The sequence below is a fragment of the Tachyglossus aculeatus genome, chromosome 8 (genome assembly GCF_015852505.1).
Source record: "Tachyglossus aculeatus isolate mTacAcu1 chromosome 8, mTacAcu1.pri, whole genome shotgun sequence".
Lineage (NCBI taxonomy): Eukaryota > Metazoa > Chordata > Mammalia > Monotremata > Tachyglossidae > Tachyglossus > Tachyglossus aculeatus.
In genome coordinates this window covers 35075635-35095515 of record NC_052073.1, presented here as the reverse complement: position 1 = coordinate 35095515, position 19881 = coordinate 35075635, and the positions used below count along the sequence as shown (strand labels likewise).

The 19881-nt window shown below is 57.8% G+C and overlaps 1 protein-coding gene across 3 annotated transcripts; it reads left to right on the top strand.

Annotated features, from left to right (window-relative positions):
* Positions 1 to 4972: 4972 nt before the first annotated feature.
* On the top strand, positions 4973 to 19585 carry SLC35C2 (solute carrier family 35 member C2). 3 transcript variants are annotated; one of them, XM_038750161.1, is made up of 9 exons: positions 4973 to 5161; positions 5245 to 5395; positions 5506 to 5569; positions 7228 to 7300; positions 10958 to 11126; positions 12129 to 12212; positions 15460 to 15635; positions 18114 to 18239; positions 19306 to 19585. In XM_038750161.1, the coding sequence occupies exons 1-9, from the start codon at positions 5042 to 5044 to the stop codon at positions 19489 to 19491; spliced, it is 1149 nt and encodes a 382-aa protein (XP_038606089.1). In that variant the 5' UTR covers positions 4973 to 5041; the 3' UTR covers positions 19492 to 19585. The 3 variants fall into 3 exon arrangements, with proteins under 3 accessions (XP_038606089.1, XP_038606090.1, XP_038606091.1); XM_038750162.1 differs by having other exon boundaries at positions 18110 to 18239; positions 19306 to 19543; XM_038750163.1 differs by lacking the exons at positions 10958 to 11126; positions 12129 to 12212 and having other exon boundaries at positions 18110 to 18239.
* The last annotated feature ends 296 nt before the right edge of the window (positions 19586 to 19881 follow it).

Genomic DNA, 19881 nt, shown 5'->3' with positions numbered 1-19881 from the left:
TGGTATTTGTTAAGCACTTACTACGTGCCAGGCACTGTAATAATAATAATAATAATAATAATAATAATAATAATAATAATAATGGCTTTTCTTAAGTGCTTACTGTGTGCCAGGCACTGTACTAACCGCTGAAGTGGGTCATCATAATAGTAATGGTATTTGTTAAGCGCTTACAACATGCCAGGCACTGTAGTAATAATAATGATAATAATAATAATAATAGCTTTTGTTAAGCACTTACCATGTGCCAGGCACTGTCCTAAGTGGGTCATCATAATAATAATGGTATTTGTTAAGCGCTTACTCTGTGCTAAGCACCCCGGGGGGATACAGGGTGATCAGGTTGTCCCACGGGGGGCTCCCAGTCTTCATCCCCATTTGGCAGATGAGGGAACTGAGGCCCGGGGAAGGGAAGTGGCTCGCCCAAGGTCACACAGCGGACACACGTGGCGGAGCCGGAATTAGAACCCGTGACCTCCCGACTGCCGGGGCCGGGCCCCGTGGCCTCCGTCAGGGCGGCCCAAAGGTCACGGGGCAGGCGGGTGGCACCGCCGGCTAGTACAGCCCCGGACTTCCGACCCCTTCGGTCGGAGACGTTGAATAAGGACACGTAGGAGCGGCGCGGCTCAGTGGGTAATAATCATGGCATCTAGTAAGCGCTTACTACGTGCCAGGCACTGTTCTAAGCGCTGGGGAGCTTACAAGGTGATCAGGTTGTCCCCCGGGGGGCTCCCAGTCTTCACCCCCATTTTCCAGATGAGGTCACTGAGGCCCAGAGAAGCGAAGTGACTCGCCCCAAGTCACCCAGCTCACAAGCGGCGGGGCCGGGATTCGAACCCACGACCTCGGGCTCCAGAGCCCGGGCTCTTTCCACCGAGCCACGCTCGGCTGGGCCCGGGAGTCAGAGGACCCGGATTCTAATCTCGCCTCCGCCGCTCGTCGGCCGTGCGATGATGATGATGATGATGATGGCATTTATTAAGCGCTTTTATGTGCCAAGCCCTGTTCTAAGCGCTGGGGAGGTTACGAGGTGATCAGGTGGTCTCTCGGGGGGCTCACAGCCCCATTGTACAGATGAGGTGACTGAGGCCCAGAGAAGTGAAGTGACTCGCCCAAAGTCCCACAGCTGACAATTGGCGGAGCCGGGATTGTGTAATAATAATAATAATAATGGCATTTATTATGATAATAGTAATGGCATTTATTATAATAATAATGTCATTTATTATAATAATAATAATAATAGCATTTATTAAGCGCTTACTATGTGCACAGCACTGTTCTAAGCGCTGGGGAGGTTACGAGGTGATCAGGTTGTCTTACGGGGGGCTCACAATCCTATTCCCCATTTGACAGATGAGGGAACTGAGGCCCAGAGAAGTGAAGTGACTGGCCCAAAGTCCCACAGCTGACAATTGGCGGAGCCGGGATTGTGTAATAATAATAATTATGATAATAATGTCATTTATTATGAGAATAATAATGGCATTTATTATAATAATAATGGCATTTATAATAATAATAATGGCATTCATTATAATAATAATAATGGCATTTATTAAGCGCTTACTATGTGCAGAGCACTGTTCTAAGCGCTGGGGAGTTTACAAGGTGATCAGCTTGTCCCACGGGGGGCTCACAATCCTATTCCCCATTTTCCAGATGAGGGAACTGAGGTCCAAAGAAGTGAAGTGACTGGCCCAAAGTCCCACAGCTGACAATTGGCAGAGCCGGGATTGTGTAATAATAATAATAATAATGGCATTTATTATGATAATAATAATGGCATTTATTATAATAATAATAATGGCATTTACTAAGCGCTTACTATGTGCACAGCACTGTTCTAAGCCCTGGGGAGGTTCCAAGGTGATCAGGTTGTCCCACGGGGGGCTCACAATCCTATTCCCCATTTTCCAGATGAGGGAACTGAGGCCCGGAGAAGTGAAGTGACTGGCCCCAAGTCACCCGGCTGACAATTGGTAGAGCCGGGATTCGAACCCCTGACCTCTGACTCCAAAGCCCGAGCTCTCTCCACTGAGCCACGCTGCTTGTGTGACCTTGGGCGAGCCACTTCACTCCTCTGGGCCTCAGTGGCCTCATCTGGAAAATGGGGATGGAGGCCGGGAGCCCCCCGGGGGACAACCGTCTTACCCCGGCGCTTGGCACATAGTAAGCGCTTCACAAATACCGTGATAATTATTATTACTATTATCGCCGTGATAATTGTTGTTATTGTTACCGTGTTTATCATTTTTATTCTCACGATGATTTTCAGCAGTTTGGGGAGCCACCTTCCCCGCTCCCAAAGATGGAAACCTTGGGCACCAGAGCGTCCCGGACCGAAGGCGGCCCAGGGAGGGGCCGGACCGGCCGGATCCCCCCGGGTGAGCGGTGACCCCATCCGGCCTCCTCTGAGGGAGGTCCGCGGCCCGGCCTCCGCCCCGGGAAAACCGCGGCCTGCCTCGCTTGGGCCTCCGTGGACGGGAAAACCGCGGCCCGGCCTCTGCCGAAGTCGAACTACGGCCCGCCGAGGCCGGGTCTGAGGGGAGGACTGCGGCCCGGCCTCCGCCGAAGTCGAACTACGGCCCGCCGAGGCCGGGGGTGAGGGGAAGACCGCAGCCTTCCCCTCCCGGGCCTCCGCCGAGGACGAACTACGGCCCGCTCGGGCCGGGTCTGAGGGGAGGACCTCGGCCCGGCCTCCGCTGAGGGAAAACCGCGGCCCTCCTCAGTGCGACCTCCGCTGAGGGAGAACCGCGGCCCGCCTCGGCCCGGCCTCCGCTGAGGGGAGACCCGCGGCCTGGCCTCCGCTGAGGGAAAACCGCAGGCTGCCTCACTCGGGCCTCCGCTGGGGGAGAACCACAGCCCGCCTCGGCCTGGCCTCCGCTGAGGGAGAACCGCGGTCCGCGTAGGCCTGGCCTCCACTGAAGGGAGAACCACGGCCCACGTCGGCCTCCGCTGAGGGAAAACCGCAGCCTGCCTCACCTGGGCCTCCGCTGACGGGAGAACCGCGGCCCTCCTCGGCCCGGCCTCCGCTGAGGGAGAACTGCGGTCCGCCTCGGCCCGGCCTCCGCTGAGGGAGAACCACAGCCCGCTTTGGCCCGGCCTCCGCTGAGGGAAAACCACAGCCTGCCTCACCTGGGCCTCCGCTGACGGGAGAACCGCAGCCCGCCTCGGCCCGGCCTCCACTGAGGGAGGACCGCAGCCCGCCTCGGCCCGGCCTCCGCTGAGGGGAGAACCGCAGCCCGCCTCAGTGCGACCTCCGCTGAGGGAGAACCGCGACCCGCTTCGTCCCGGCCTCCGCTGAGGGAGAACTGCAACCCGCCTCGGCCCGGCCTCCGCTGAGGGGAGAACCGCAGCCTCCCTCAGTGCGACCTCAGCTGAGGGAGAACCGCAGCCCGCTTCGGCCCGGCCTCCGCTGAGGGAAAACCGCAGCCTACCTCGCTTGGGCCTCCGCTGAGGGAGAACCGTGGCCTGCCTCGCTTGGGGCTCCGCTGACGGGAGGACCGCGGCCCGCCTCGGCCCGGCCTCCTCTGAGGGGAGAACCACAGCCCACTGAGGCTGGAGGTGAGGGGAGAACCGCAGCCTTCCCCTCGTGGGCCTCCGCCGAGGACGAGCTACGGCCTGCTCGGGCCGGGTCTGAGGGGAGGACCTCGGTCCGGCCTCCGCTGAGGGAAAACCGCGGCCCTCCTCAGTGCGACCTCCGCTGAGGGAGAACCGCGGCCCGCCTCGGCGCGGCCTCCGCTGAGGGGAGACCCGCGGCCTGGCCTCCGCTGAGGGAAAACCGCAGGCTGCCTCACTCGGGCCTCTGCTGGGGGAGAACCACAGCCCGCCTCGGCCCGGCCTCCGCTGAGGGAGAACCGCGGTCCGCGTAGGCCTGGCCTCCACTGAAGGGAGAACCACGGCCCACGTCGGCCTCCGCTGAGGGAAAACCGCAGCCTGCCTCACCTGGGCCTCCGCTGACGGGAGAACCGCAGCCCTCCTCGGCCCGGCCTCCGCTGAGGGAGAACTGCGGTCCGCCTCGGCCCGGCCTCCGCTGAGGGAGAACCACAGCCCGCTTTGGCCCGGCCTCCGCTGAGGGAAAACCACAGCCTGCCTCACCTGGGCCTCCGCTGACGGGAGAACCACAGCCCTCCTCGGCCCGGCCTCCACTGAGGGAGGACCGCAGCCCGCCTCGGCCCGGCCTCCGCTGAGGGGAGAACCGCAGCCCGCCTCAGTGCGACCTCCGCTGAGGGAGAACCGCGACCCGCTTCGTCCCGGCCTCCGCTGAGGGAGAACTGCAACCCGCCTCGGCCCGGCCTCCGCCGAGGGGAGAACCGCAGCCTCCCTCAGTGCGACCTCAGCTGAGGGAGAACCACAGCCCGCTTCGGCCCGGCCTCCACTAAGGGAAAACCGCAGCCTGCCTCGCTTGGGCCTCCGCTGAGGGAGAACCGTGGCCTGCCTCGCTTGGGCCTCCGCTGACGGGAGGACCACGGCCCGCCTCGGCCCGGCCTCCTCTGAGGGGAGAACCACAGCCCACTGAGGCTGGAGGTGAGGGGAGAACCGCAGCCTTCCCCTCGTGGGCCTCCGCCGAGGACGAACTACGGCCTGCTCGGGCCGGGTCTGAGGGGAGGACCTCGGTCCGGCCTCCGCTGAGGGAAAACCGCGGCCCTCCTCAGTGCGACCTCTGCTGAGGGAGAACCGCGGCCCGCCTCAGCCCGGCCTCCGCTGAGGGGAGAACCGCGGCCTGGCCTCCACTGAGGGAAAACCACAGCCTGCCTCACTCGGGCCTCCGCTGACGGGAGAACCACAGCCCGCCTTGGCCCGGCCTCCGCTGAGGGAAAACCGCAGCCTGCCTCAGTGTGACCTCCGCTGAGGGAGAACCGCGGCCCGCCTCGGCCCGGCCTCCGCCGAGGGAAAACCTCAGCCTGCCTCACTCGGGCCTCCGCTGACGGGAGAACCGCAGCCCGCCTTGGCCCGGCCTCCACTGAGGGAAAACCGGAGCCCGCCTCAGCGCGGCCTCCGCTGAGGGAGCCCCGCTTCGGCCCAGCCTCCTCCGGCCATGGCCAAGCGGGGGTCGGTCCCGGCCTTCCTGGGGAGGGCCCTGCTCACCCTGGGCCTCGTCCTCTTCTACTACTGCTTCTCCATCGGCATCACCTTCTACAACAAGTGGCTGATGAAGGTGACGGGTTCGGGGGCGGGCGGGCGGGCGGGGGGTCCGCGGGGGCGGTGACGGTGACGGGGCCGCTCCCCTCCGCCCCGCAGAGCTTCCACTTCCCGCTGTTCATGACGCTGCTGCACCTGGCCGTCATCTTCGCCTCGTCGGCCCTGGCCCGGGCGGCGCTCGGCTGCCTCCACGCGCGGGCCCGCGTCGTCCTCAGCTGGCCCGTCTACCTCCGGAGGGTGGCCCCCACAGGTGACGGCCGCGGGGGGCCGCGGGGCGGGGGCGGGCCCCTCTCCGGCGCCCGTTTGGACGCCCGGTAGACGCGAGCGAGCGAGCGAACCCGGGGGTCGTCTTCCCGTTAGCCCTGGCGACGGTGCTGGACGTGGGACTGTCCAATTGGAGCTTCCTCTACATCACCGTCTCCCTGTGAGTACCCGCCGCCCCGCCCCGGGGGGTTCTGGGAGCCCCGGGGCATTGTGGGAATCCCGGTCCCCCGTGGGCCGCCCGGGGGGGACTGTGGGAGCGCCGGTCCCCGGCGGGCCACCCGGGGTGGCTGTGGGCATCATCGTCGTCATCATCAATCATATTTATTGAGCGCTTACTGTGCGCAGAGCACTGTGCTAAGCGCTCGGGAAGTCCAAGTTGGCAACGTATAGAGACGGTCCCGACCCAACAGTGGGCTCCCGGTCGAAAATGTCAGCCTCCAGTGGGCCGCCCCGGGGCATTGCGGGAATTCCGGTCCCCGGGGGGGATTGTGGGAATGCCGGTCCCCAGCCGGCCGCCCAGGGCCACTTTAGAAACCCTGGTCCCCCGGCGGGCCGCGCGGCCGCCCCGGGGGGGATCGTGGGAATGCCGGGCCCCGGCGGGCCGCCCACGGGCATTGTGGGAACTCTGGTCCTCTGTGGGTCGCCCAGGGGGATTGTGGGAACTCTGGTCCTCCGTGGGTCGCCCAGGGGGATTGTGGGAACTCTGGTCCTCCGTGGGCCGCCCAGGGGGATTGTGGGAGCGCCGGTCCTCCGTGGGCCGCCCAGGGGGATTGTGGGAACTCTGGTCCTCCGTGGGCCGCCCAGGGGGATTGTGGGAGCGCCAGTCCCCGGTGGGCCACCCCATCGCCCGGGGGGATTGTGGGAATGGTGGTCCCCAGAGGGTCGCCCAGGGGGACTGTGGGAGCCCCGGTCCCCAGTGGTGGGCCGCCCAGGGTGGCTGTGGGCATATCGGTCTCCGGTGGGCCGCCCTGGGGCATTGTGGGAATTCTGGTCCCCGGGGGGGATTGTGGGAATGGTGGTCCCCAGAGGGCCGCCCAGGGGGACTGTGGGAGCCCCAGTCCCCAGTGGGCCGCCCAGTATGGCTGTGGGCTTGTCTCCAGTGGGCCGCCCCGGGAGACTGTGGGAAATCTGGTCCCCAGGGGGGGATTGTGGGAACGGTGGTCCCCAGAGGGCCGCCCAGGGGGACTGTGGGAGCCACGGTCCCCAGTGGGCCGCCCAGTATGGCTGTGGGCTTGTCTCCCGTGGGCCGCCCCGGGGGACTGTGGGAAATCTGGTCCCCAGTGGGCCGCCTGGCCACCCAGGGGGGTCATGGGAATGCCAGGCCCCAGCGGGCCGGCCACGGGCATTGGGGGGGGGGTCAATCAATCAATCATATTTATTGAGCGCTTACTATGTGCAGAGCACTGTACTAAGCGCTTACCGGTCCCCGGTGGGCCACCCCATCGCCCGGGGGGATTGTGGGAATGGTGGTCCCCAGAGGGCCGCCCAGGGGGACTGTGGGAGCCCCGGTCCCCAGTGGTGGGCCGCCCAGGGTGGCTGTGGGCGTAGCGGTCTCCGGTGGGCCGCCCCGGGGGGGATTGTGGGAATGCTGGCTCCCAACTGGCCGCCCCGGGCGGGGGGACTGCGTGAAGGCCGCTCTCCTCCAGCGGGCCGCCCCTGGGGATTATGGGAACATCCCCGCACCTCCCACCCCGCCCGCCGTCTCCCCGCTCTCGTGGCGGGCTCCGATGGGAAGGGGTCTCCGCCCCGCCGCGTCTGTCCGTCCGTCTGCCCGTCCGCGGCCCCGGTGACGGGCGGCCTCGTCCGTCCCTCCTGCAGGTATACCATGACCAAGTCCTCCGCCGTCCTCTTCATCCTCATGTTCTCCCTCATCTTCAGGCTGGAGGAGCTGGTGAGACGCCCCCCATCCCCTCCGCGGGGGCGGGAGGGCGGGCGGGCGGGGGGCCCCGGGCCCAGCCAGCGCTCGGTCGGTACCATCCTCGCTCCCTCTCTCCCGGACCCTCTCGGGCGCTCAGCGCGTAGTAGGCGCCCCGTCTCCGGAACGCTCAGTACAGCGCCCGGCACACGACGGGCGCTCGGGAGATCCCGGCTGGATCCCGGGGGCGGGATCCGTGCCTGCCGATTCCACCATCCTCCCCCATAATAATAATAATAGTAATAATAATGGCATGTATTCATTCAATCATTCATTCAGTCGCATTTATTGAGTGCTTACTGTGTGCAGAGCACTGTGTATTCATTCATTCAGTCGTATTTATTGAGCGCTTACTGTGTGCAGAGCGCTGTGCATTCATTCATTCGTATTTATTGAGGGCTTACTGTGTGCAGGGCACTGTGCATGCATTCAGTCGTATTTATTGAGCACTTACTGTGTGCAGAGCACTGTGTATTCATTCATTCAGTCGTATTTATTGAGCGCTTACTGTGTGCAGAGCGCTGTGCATTCATTCATTCATATTTATTGAGGGCTTACTGTGTGCAGGGCACTGTGCATGCATTCAGTCGTATTTATTGAGCGCTTACTGTGTGCAGAGCACTGTGTATTCATTCATTCAGTCGTATTTATTGAGCGCTTACTGTGTGCAGAGCGCTGTGCATTCATTCATTCGTATTTATTGAGGGCTTACTGTGTGCAGGGCACTGTGCATGCATTCAGTCGTATTTATTGAGCGCTTACTGTGTGCAGAGCACTGTGTATTCATTCATTCAGTCGTATTTATTGAGCGCTTACTGTGTGCAGAGCACTGTGTATTCATTCATTCATTCATTCAATCGTATTGAGCGCTTACTGTGTGCAGAGCACTGTGTATTCCTTCCTTCATTCATTCATATTTATTGAGCGCTTACTGTGTGCAGAGCACTGTGTATTGCTTCCTTCATTCATTCAGTTGCATTTATTGAGCGCTTACTGTGTGCAGAGCACTGTGTATTCATTCATTCAGTCGTATTTATTGAGCACTTACTGTGTCTAGAGCAATCATTCATTCAATCGTGTTGAGCGCTTACTGTGTGCAGAGCACTGTGTGTTCATTCATTCATTCATTCGTATTTATTGAGCACTTACTGTGTGCAGAGCCCCACGTGGGACGACCCGATGACCTCTTACCCCTCCCCCCCCCCGCCGTGGCTCAATGGAAAGAGCCCGGGCTTTGGAGTCGGAGGTCATGGGTTCGAATCCTGGGTCCGCCGCCTGTCGGCTGGGTGACTTTGGGCGAGTCACTTCACTTCTCCGGGCCTCAGTTCCCGCCTCTGCAAAATGGGGATGAAGACTGGGAGCCCCCCGTGGGCCAACCTGATCACCTGGTAACCTCCCCAGCGCTTAGAACAGGGCTTGGCACATAGTAAGCGCTTAATAAATGCCATTATTATTATTCTGGCTCCGCCACTTGTCAGCTGTGTGACTTTGGGCAAGTCACTTCCCTTCTCCGGGCCTCAGTTCCCTCCTCTGTAAAATGGGGATGAAGACTGGGAGCCCCACGTGGGGACAACATGATCGCCTTGTAACCTCCCCAGCGCTTAGAACGGCGCTTTGCACATAGTAAGCGCTTCCCCAGTGCCATCAGTAGTATTATTCTGATTATTAGAGAAGTGCTCGGCAGATAGTAAGCGCTTCCCCAGTGCCATCCTTAGTATTATTCTGATTATTAGAGCGGTGCTCGGCACATAGTAAGCGCTTCCCCAATACCATCCTTAGTATTATTCTGATTATTAGAGCGGTGCTCGGCACATAGTAAGCGCTTCCCCAATACCATCATTAGTATTATTCTGATAATTAGAACGGCGCTCGGCACGTAGTAAGCGCTTCCCCAGTGCCATCATTAGTATTATTCTGATTATTAGAGCAGCGCTCGGCATGTAGTAAGCGCTTCCCCAGTGCCATCATTAGTATTATTCTGATTATTAGAGCAGTGCTGGGCACGTAGTAAGCACTTCCCCAATGCCATCATTAGTATTATTCTGATTATTAGAGCGGTGCTCGGCACTTAGTAAGCGCTTCCCCAGTGCCATCATTAGTATTATTCTGATAATTAGAACAGTGCTCGGCACATAGTAAGCGCTTCCCCCAGTGCCATCATTCGTATTATTCTGATTATTAGAGCAGTTCTTGGCATGTAGTAAGCGCTTCCCCAGTGCCATCATTAATATTATTCTGATTATTAGAGCGGTGCTTGGCACATAGTAAGCGCTTCCCCAGTGCCATCGTTAGTGTTATTCTGATTATCAGAGCGGCGCTGGGCACGTAGTAAGCGCTTCCCCAATGCCATCGTTAGTGTTATTCTGATTATCAGAGCGGCGCTGGGCACGTAGTAAGCGCTTCCCCAATGCCATCATTAGTATTATTCTGATAATTAGAGCAGTGCTCGGCACGTAGTAAGCGCTTCCCCAGTGCCATCAGTATTATTATTCTGATTATTAGAGCGGTGCTCAGCACGTAGTAAGCGCTTCCCCAGTGCCATCATTAGTATTATTCTGATTATTAGAGCAGTGCTGGGCACATAGTAAGCGCTTCCCCAATGCCATCATTAGTATTATTCTGATAATTAGAACGGTGCTCGGCACATAGTAAGCGCTTCCCCAGTGCCATCATTAGTATTTTTGTGATTATTAGAGCAGCGCTCGGCATGTAGTAAGCGCTTCCCCAGTGCCATCATTAGTATTATTCGGATTATTAGAGCGGTGCTCGGCACTTAGTAAGCGCTTCCCCAGTGCCATCATTAGTATTATTCTGATAATTAGAACAGTGCTCGGCACATAGTAAGCGCTTCCCCAGTGCCATCATTCGTATTATTCTGATTATTAGAGCAGTTCTTGGCATGTAGTACGTGCTTCCCCAGTGCCATCCTTAGTATTATTCTGATTATTAGAGCGGTGTTCGGCACATAGTAAGCGCTTCCCCAATGCCATCGTTAGTATTATTCTGATTATTAGAGCGGCGCTTGGCACGTAGTAAGCGCTTCCCCAACGCCATCCTTAGTATTATTCTGATTATTCGAGCGGTGCTCGGCACGTAGTAAGCGCTTCCCCAATGCCATCGTTAGTATTATTCTGATTATTAGAGCAGTGCTGGGCATGTAGTAAGCGCTTCCCCAATGCCATCATTAGTATTATTCTGATAATTAGAACAGTGCTCGGCACATAGTAAGTGCTTCCCCAGTGCCATCATTCGTATTATTCTGATAATTAGAGCAGTGCTCGGCACATAGTAAGCGCTTCCCCCAATGCCATCATTCGTATTATTGTGATTATTAGAGCAGTTCTTGGCATGTAGTAAGCGCTTCCCCAGTGCCATCATTAATATTATTCTGATTATTAGAGCGGTGCTTGGCACATAGTAAGCGCTTCCCCAGTGCCATCATTAATATTATTCTGATTATTAGAGCGGTGCTTGGCACATAGTAAGCGCTTCCCCAATGCCATCCTTAGTGTTATTCTGATTATCAGAGCGGCGCTGGGCACGTAGTAAGCGCTTCCCCAGCGCCATCCTTAGTAATATCCTGATTATTCGAGGGGTGCTCAGCACATAGTAAGGGCTGTTATCGTGCGGCAGCGAGCGGGCCTGGTCCTGGTGGTGGTCCTGGTGGCCGGCGGGCTGTTCCTCTTCACGTACAAATCCACCCAGTTCGACGCGGAAGGCTTCGCCCTGGTCCTGGCCGCCTCCTTCGTCGGCGGGGTGCGCTGGACCCTCACCCAGATGCTCCTGCAGAAAGCCGAGCTGGGTAGGCGGCGGGCACCGGGAAGCGAGGGGCGCCGGGAAGCGAGCGGGCACCGGGAAACGGGCGCCGGGAAGCCAGCGGGCACCGGGAAGTGGGCACTGGGAAGCCAGCGGCCACTGGGAAGCAAGTGGGCCCTGGGAAGCGGGCACTGGCAAGCAAACGGGCACCGGGAAGCAAGCAGGCACCGGGAAGCAAGCAGACACCAAGAAGCAGTCACCAGGAAGCAAGCGGGCACTGGGAAATGGGCACCGGGAAGCAGGCACTGGGAAGCAAGTGGGCACTGGGAAGCGGGCACCGGGAAGCAAGCAGGCACTGGGAAGCAAGTGGGCACTGGGAAGCAGGCACCGGGAAATGGGCACCGGGAAGCAAGTGGGCACCGGGAAGCGGGCACCGGGAACAAGCAGGCACTGGGAAGTGGGCACCAGGAAGCAAGCAGGCACTGGGAATCAAATGGGCACTGGGAAGCAAGGGGGCACTGGGAAGCGGGCACCGGGAAGCAAGCAGGCACCAGGGAGCGGGCACCAAGAAGCGGGCACTGGGAAGCAAGCGGACACCGGGAAATGGGCACTGGGAAGCGAGCGGGCACCGGGAAGCGGGCACCGGGAAGCGAGCAGGCACCGGGAAGCAGGCACCGGGAAGCAAGCAGGCACCGGGAAATGGGCACTGGGAAGCAAGCGGGCAGCGGGAAGGAAGCGGGCACTGGGAAGCAAGTGGGCACCAGGAAGCGGGCACCGGGAAGCAAGCAGGCACCGGGAAGTGGGCACTGGGAAGGGAGCAGGCACCGGGAAGTGGGCACCAGGAAGCAAGCAGGCACCAGGAAACGGGCACTGGGAAGCAAGCGGGCAGCAGGAAGCAAGCAGGCACCGGGAAGCTTGCACTGGGAAGCAAGCAGGCACCGGGAAGCAGGTACCGGGAAACAGGCACTGGGAAGCAAGCGGGCACCGGGAAGCAAGCGGGCACCGGGAAGCGGGCACCATCCAACCCTCGTCGTCCGCCCTCCCGCAGGCCTCCAGAACCCCATCGACACCATGTTCCACCTTCAACCCCTCATGTTCCTCGGCCTCTTCCCGCTCTTCGCCGCCGTCGAAGGTAGGCCCGCTCTGCCCGCCCACCCCGGCGGCTCGGGACTCCGAGGTCATGGGTTCTAATCCCTCATCCAGTCATTCAGTCGTATTTATTGAGCGCTTCCTGTGTGCAGAGCGCTGTACTAAGCGCTTGGGAAGCCCAAGTCGGCAACATCTAGAGACGGTCCCTACCCGACAGCGGGCTCACAGTCTAGAAGGGATTAATAATGATGGCATTTGTTAAGCGCTTAATAGTCATTCATTCATTCATCATTCATTCATTCAATCGTATTTATTGAGCACTTACTGTGTGCAGAGCACTGTACTAAGAGCTTGGGAAGCCCAAGATGGCAACATCTAGAGACGGTCCCTACCCGACAGTGGGCTCACAGTCTAGAAGGGATTAATAATGATAGCATTTGTTAAGTGCTTAATAGTCATTCATTCATTCATTCATTCAATCGTATTTATTGAGCGCTTATTCAACTCCCTACCCAACAGCAGGCTCACAGTCTAGAAGGGATTAATGATGATGGCATTTGTTAAGCGCTTAATAGTCATTCATTCATTCATTCATTCAATTGTATTTATTGAGCGCTTACTCAACTCCCTACCCAGCAGCGGGCTCACAGTCTAGAAGGGATTAATGATGATGGCATTTGTTAAGTTCTTAATAGTCATTCATTCATTCATTCAATCGTATTTATTGAGCGCTTACTCAACTCCCTACTCAACAGCGGGCTCACAGTCTAGAAGGGATTAATGATGATGGCATTTGTTAAGTGCTTAATAGTCATTCATTCATTCAGTCGTATTTATTGAGCGCTTACTCAACTCCCTACCCAACAGCGGGCTCACGGTCTAGAAGGGATTAATAATGATGGCATTTGTTAAGCGCTTAATAGTCATTCATCCATTCAATCGTATTTATTGAGCGCTTACTCAACTCCCTACCCAGCAGCGGGCTCACAGTCTAGAAGGGATTAATAATGATGGCATTTGTTAAGCGCTTAATAGTCATTCATTCATTCAATCATATTTATTGAGCGCTTATTCAACTCCCTACCCAACAGCGGGCTCACAGTCTAGAAGGGATTAATAATGATGGCATTTGTTAAGCGCTTAATATTCATTCATTCATTCAATCGTATTTATTGAGCGCTTACTCAACTCCCTACCCAGCAGCGGGCTCACGGTCTAGAAGGGATTAATAATGATGGCATTTGTGACGCACTTAATAGTCATTCATCCATTCAATCGTATTTATTGAGCGCTTACTCAACTCCCTACCCAACAGCGGGCTCACGGTCTAGAAGGGATTAATAATGATGGCATTTCTTAAGCGCTTCACATTCATTCATTCATTCAATCGTATTTATTGAGCGCTTACTCAACTCCCTACCCAACAGCGGGCTCACAGTCTAGAAGGGATTAATAATGATGGCTTTGTTAAGCGCTTAATAGTCAATCATTCATCCATTCAATCGTATTTATTGAGCGCTTACTCAACTCCCTACCCAACAGCGGGCTCACAGTCTAGAAGGGATTAATAATGATGGCATTTGTTAAGCGCTTAATAGTCATTCATTCAATCGTATTTATTGAGCGCTTACTCAACTCCCTACTCTACAGCGGGCTCACAGTCTAGAAGGGATTAATAATGATGGCATTTGTTAAGCGCTTAGTAGTCATTCATTCAATCGTATTTATTGAGCGCTTCCTCAACTCCCTACCCAACAGCGGGCTCATGGTCTAGAAGGGATTAATAATGATGGCATTTGTTAAGCGCTTAATAGTCATTCATTCATTCAATTGTATTTATTGAGCGCTTACTCAACTCCCTACCCAACAGCGGGCTCACGGTCTAGAAGGGATTAATAATGATGGCATTTGTTAAGCGCTTAATAGTCATTCATCCATTCAATCGTATTTATTGAGCGCTTACTCAACTCCCTTCCCAACAGCGGGCTCACAGTCTAGAAGGGATTAATAATGATGGCATTTGTTAAGCGCTTAATAGTTATTCAATCGTATTTATTGAGCGCTTACTCAACTCCCTACCCAACAGCGGGCTCACAGTCTAGAAGGGATTAATAATGATGGCTTTGTTAAGCGCTTAATAGTCAATCATTCATTCATTCAATCGTATTTATTGAGCCCTTACTCAACTCCCTACCCAACAGCGGGCTCACGGTCTAGAAGGGATTAATGATGATGGCATTTGTGAAGTGCTTAATAGTCATTCATTCATTCAATCATATTTATTGAGCGCTTACTCAACTCCCTACTCAACAGCGGGCTCACAGTCAAGAAGGGATTAATAATGATGGCATTTGTTAAGCGCTTAATAGTCATTCATTCATTCATTCAATCGTATTTATTGAGCGCTTATTCAGCCCCCTACCCAACAGCAGGCTCACAGTCTAGAAGGGATTAATAATGATGGCATGTTAAGTGCTTAATATTCATTCATTCAGTCAGTTAATTGTATTTATTGAGCGCTTACTCAACTCCCTACCCAACAGCGGGCTCACAGTTTAGAAGGGATTAATGATGATGGCATTTGTTAAGCGCTTAATAGTCATTCATTCATTCAATCGTATTTATTGAGCGCTTACTCAACTCCCTACCCAACAGTGGGCTCACAGTCTAGAAGGGATTAATAATGATGGCATTTGTGATGCACTTAATAGTCATTCATCCATTCAATCGTATTTATTGAGCGCTTACTCAACTCCCTACCCAACAGCGGGCTCACGGTCTAGAAGGGATTAATAATGATGGCATTTGTGAAGCGCCTCACATTCATTCATTCATTCAATCGTATTTATTGAGCGCTTACTCAACTCCCTACCCACCAGCGGGCTCACAGTCTAGAAGGGATTAATAATGATGGCATCTGTTAAGCGCTTAATATTCATTCATTCATTCATTCATATTTATTGAGTGCTTAATATGTGCAAAACAGAACATATTAACAAAATAAAACAAGCAGAATAAATACGTACAAATAAAATAGAGTAATAAATCCGTACACACATATATACATCTATACAAGTGCTGTGGGGAGGGGAAGGAGGGAAGGTGGGGGGGATGGGGAGAGGAAGGAGGAGGCTCGGGTTGATGCCCCGCGTCGCTTCCCCTCCCCGGGCCTCAGTTTCCCTCCTTCGGGAGACGGAGATGGCCCGGCGCTCGGCGCGTAGTGAGCGCTCCTAGCCGCCGCCGCCGGGTGTGCGTAGTAAGCGCCTCCTGCCCGTCTGCCGCCCCCGCAGGTCTGCCCCTGTCGACGTCGAGGAAGCTGTTCCGGGCGGAGGGGGCCGGAGCCCTGGCGGGGGTCCTGGGCGCCCTCCTGGGCGGGGGGCTGCTCGCCTTCGGCCTCGGTTTCTCCGAGTTCCTCCTCGTGTCCCGCACCTCCAGCCTCACCCTCTCCATCGCGGGCATCTTCAAGGTACGGCCCCGCCGCTGTCCTGAGCGCCCGCTCGCTCCCCGGGCGGCTGCGGTGGCGTCTATTAAGCGCCGTCCGCCGTGCTTCTCCGGGCCTCCCCCTGGGGAACGGGGACGGAGACGGGGAGCCCCACGGGGGACGGTGGGCGCCTGGCCACCCCGGCGCTCAGTACGGTGCCCGCCGCGTAGTGAGCGCTTCACAGGCACCATTGTTGTTATTATTATCCAAGTTAAGCAGATGACCTTCTCCCGCTGTCTCTGTCTCTACTCCTTGAATGTCTCTCACCATCTCTGTCTCTCCCCCACTCTCTCACCGTCTCTGTCTCTCCCTCACACTCTCCCCAACTCTGGCCATCTCTCGCCGTCTCTGTCTCTCCCCCACTCTCTTCCCATCTCTGTCCCTCCCTCACACTCTCCCCATCTCTGGCCATCTCTCACCGTTTCTGTCTCTCCCCCACACTCTCCCCGGCTCTGGCCCTCTCCCACTGTCTCTGTCTCTACTCCTCCACCATCTCTGGCCGTCTCTCACCGTCTCCGTCTCTCCCCCACTCTCTCCCCGTCTCTGGCCATCTCTTACTGTCTCTGTCTCTCCCCCACTCATCATCCTTTGGCCGTCTCTCACCGTCTCTGTCTCTCCCCCACTCTCTCCCCATCTCTGGCCGTCTCTCACCGTCTCTGTCTCTCCCCCACTCTCTCCCCATCTCTCACCGTCTCTCATCGTCTCTGTCTCTCCCCCACTCCCTCCCCATCTCTGGCCGTCTCTCACCGTCTCTGTCTCTCCCCCACTCTCTCTGTCTCTCCCCCACTCTCTCCCCATCTCTGTCCGTCCCTCGCCATCTCTGTCTCTCCCCCACTCTCTCCCCGTCTCTGGCCATCTCTGCCTCTCCCCGTCTCCGTCCCGCCTCCCCGTCTCCGTTTCTCGCCATCTCTGGCCCTCTTTCTCCATTTCTGTCTCTGCCCCACTACCTCCCCATCTCTGGCCCTCTCTTACCATCCCTGTCTCTCTCCCACTCTCGCCATCTCTGTCTCTGGCCCTCTCTGACTGTCTCTGTCTCTCCTCGTCTCTGTCCTGCCTCCCCATCTCCATTTCTCCACATCTCCGGTCCTCCTTCACCGTCTCTGTCTCTCCCCCACTCCCTCCCCATCTCTGGCCCTCTCTCTCCATCTCTGTCTCTCCCCCACTCCCTCCCCGTCTCTGGTTCTCCTTCACCGTCTCTGCCTCTCCCCCACTCCCTCCCCATCTCTGGCCCTCTCTCACCATCTCTGTCTCTGCCCCACTCTCTCCCCATCTCTGGCCCTCTCTCGCCGTCTCTGTCTCTCCCCCACTCTCTCCCCGTCTCTGGCCGTCTCTGTCCCACCTCCCCGTCTCCATTTCTCCCCGTCTCTGGCCCTCTTTCTCTGCCACTGTCTCTCCCCCACTCTCTCCCCGTCTCTGGCCCTCTCTGGCCGTCTCTGTCTCTCCCCGTCTCTGTCCCGCCTCCCTGTCTCCATGTCTCACCGTCTCTGTCCCTCTCGCTCCATCTCTGTCTCTCCCCCACTCTCTCCCCGTCTCTGGCCCTCTCTCGCCGTCTCTGTCTCTCCCCCACTCTCTCCCCATCTCTCACCATCTCTATCTCTCCTCCACCCTCTCCCAATCTCTGGCCGCCTCTCACCATCTCCCCCCACTCTCTCCCCATCTCTGGCCGTCTCTGCCTCTCCCTGTCTCTGTCCCACCTCCCCATCTCCGTTTCTTGCCATCTCTGGCCGTCTCTCACCGTCTCTGCCTCTCCCCCACTCTCTCCCCATCTCTGGCCGTCTCTCACCGTCTCTGCCTCTCCCCCACTCTCTCCCCATCTCTGGCCGTCTCTCACCGTCTCTGCCTCTCCCCCACTCTCTCCCCATCTCTGGCCATCTCTCACCGTCTCTGTCTCTCCCCCACTCTCTCCCGATCTCTGGCCATCTCTCACCGTCTCTGTCACTTCCCCACTCTCTCCCCATCTCTGGCCGTCTCTCACCGTCTCTGCCTCTCCCCCACTCTCTCCCAATCTCTCACCGTCTCTCATCATCTCTGCCTCTCCCCCACTCTCTCCCAATCTCTCACCGTCTCTCACCGTCTCTGTCTCTCCCCCACTCTCTCACCATCTCTGGTCCTCCTTCACCGTCTGTGTCTCTCCCCCACTCTCTCTGTCTCTCATCATCTCTGTCTCTCCCCCACTCCCTCCCCATCTCTGGCCATCTCTCACCGTCTCTGTCTCTCCCCCACTCTCTCCCAATCTCTGGCCGTCTCTCGCCGTCTCTGTCTCTCCCCCACTCTCTCCCCATCTCTCTCCGTCTCTGCCTCTCCCCCACTCCCTCCCAATCTCTGGCTGTCTCTGTCTCTCCCCCACTCTCTCCCCGTCTCTGGCCCTCTTTCTCCGTCTCTCCCCGTCCCCGTGCCCGGCCCCGGCCCCCGCTTTCCCGTTCCCGTTTTCCCGTTTTCCCGTTCCCGTTTTCCCTCAGGAAGTGTGCACGCTGCTGTTGGCGGCCCACTGGCTGGGGGACCAGATCCACCTCCTCAACTGGCTGGGCTTCGCCGTCTGCCTGGCGGGGATCTCCCTGCACGTCACCCTCAAGGCCCTCTCCTCCAAAGGTCAGGGGGCGTCTCCCCCAGCCCCCCCCCCCCGCCCCCGGCCGTCTCCCCCAGCCCCCCGCCCCGGGGACACTCCCGCGGGCCCAGGAGCTCGGGATCTAGCCGGCGCCCACCGTGCGCGCAGCGCTGTGCCAATCCCCCGGGAGAGGACGATCGCATCCCTGCCCTCAAGGAGCTGATGTCCTATTTATTGAGCGCCCACCATGCGCAGAGCGCTGTGCTAATCCCCCGGGAGAGGACGATAGCCTCCCTGCCCTCGGGGAGCTGACGACGTATTTATGGAGCGCCCACCGTGCGCACAGCGCTGTCCCGATCCCCCGGGAGAGGACGATAGCAAGCCAAGCGCTTAGTACAGTGCCAAGCGCTTAGCACAGCGCTCTGCACACAGTAAGCGCTCAGTAAATATGATTGAATGAATAAACCCCTGCCCTCGGGGAGCTGACGACGTATCTATGGAGCGCCCACCGTGTGCAGAGCGCTGTGCCAATCCCCCGGGAGAGGACGATAGCAAGTCAAGCGCTTAGTACAGCGCCAAATGCTTAGTATAGTGCTCTGCACACAGTAAGTGCTCAATAAATATGATTGAATGAATAAATCCCTGCCCCCGGGGAGCTGGCGACGTATTTATGGAGCGCCCACCGTGCGCAGAGCACTGTGCCAATCCCCCGGGAGAGGACGATAGCATCCCTGTCCTCGGGGAACTGATGTTGTATTTACTGAGCGCCCACTGTGTGCAAAGCACTGTGCCAGTCCCCTGGGAGAGGACGATCGCATCCCTGCCCTCGGAGAGGTGGCGTCGTATATATTGAGCACCCACCGTGCGCAGAGCGCTGTGCCGACCCCCCTGGGAGAGGACGATCGCATCCCTTCCATTCATTCATTCAGTGGTATTTATTGAGCGCCTACTGTGTGCAGAGCACTGTACTGAGCGCTTGGGAAGTCCAAGTTGGCAGCGCACCCCTGCCCTCGGGGAGCTGGCGGCGTATTTCCGGAGCGCCCACCCTGCGCGGGGCGCTGTGCTGAGCGCCCCCGTGGGTGACCCAGGCGTCCCCCGCCCCCCCCCCAGGTGCCCCGGGCCCCCGGGGGGCGTCCAAAGGAGCCCGCGCCGACCCGGACTTGGAGCTGCGGCTGCTGCGGAGGCCCGGGGGCCCGGACGACGAGGACGACGACGACGACGACGACGACGACGACCCGCGCGACGGGCCCGCCGGCCGCCCCTGACCCCCCGGGAGCCGAAGGACGCGAGTGCTAATCTCGCCCCCGCCGCCCGTCGTCGTCCCCTGGGCCTCAGTTCCCTCATCTGTCAAATGGGGGGGAAGGCCGGGAGCCCCCCGGGGGACAACCCGATCACCTTGTATACAGCGCTGGGCACATAGTAAGCGCTTCACAAACACCGTTATCATTATTATTCTCTGGGCCTCAGTTTCCTTATCTGTAAAATGGGGATGAAGACCGGGAGCCTGGTATCCAGCGCTTAGAACAGTGCTTGGCACATAGTAAGCACTTAACAAGTACCATCGTCGTTATTAGTCTTCTCTGGGCCTCAGTTTCCTTATCTGTAAAATGGGGATGAAGACCGGGAGCCCCCCGTGGGACAACCCGATCACCTGGTATCCAGCGCTTAGAACAGTGCTTGGCACAT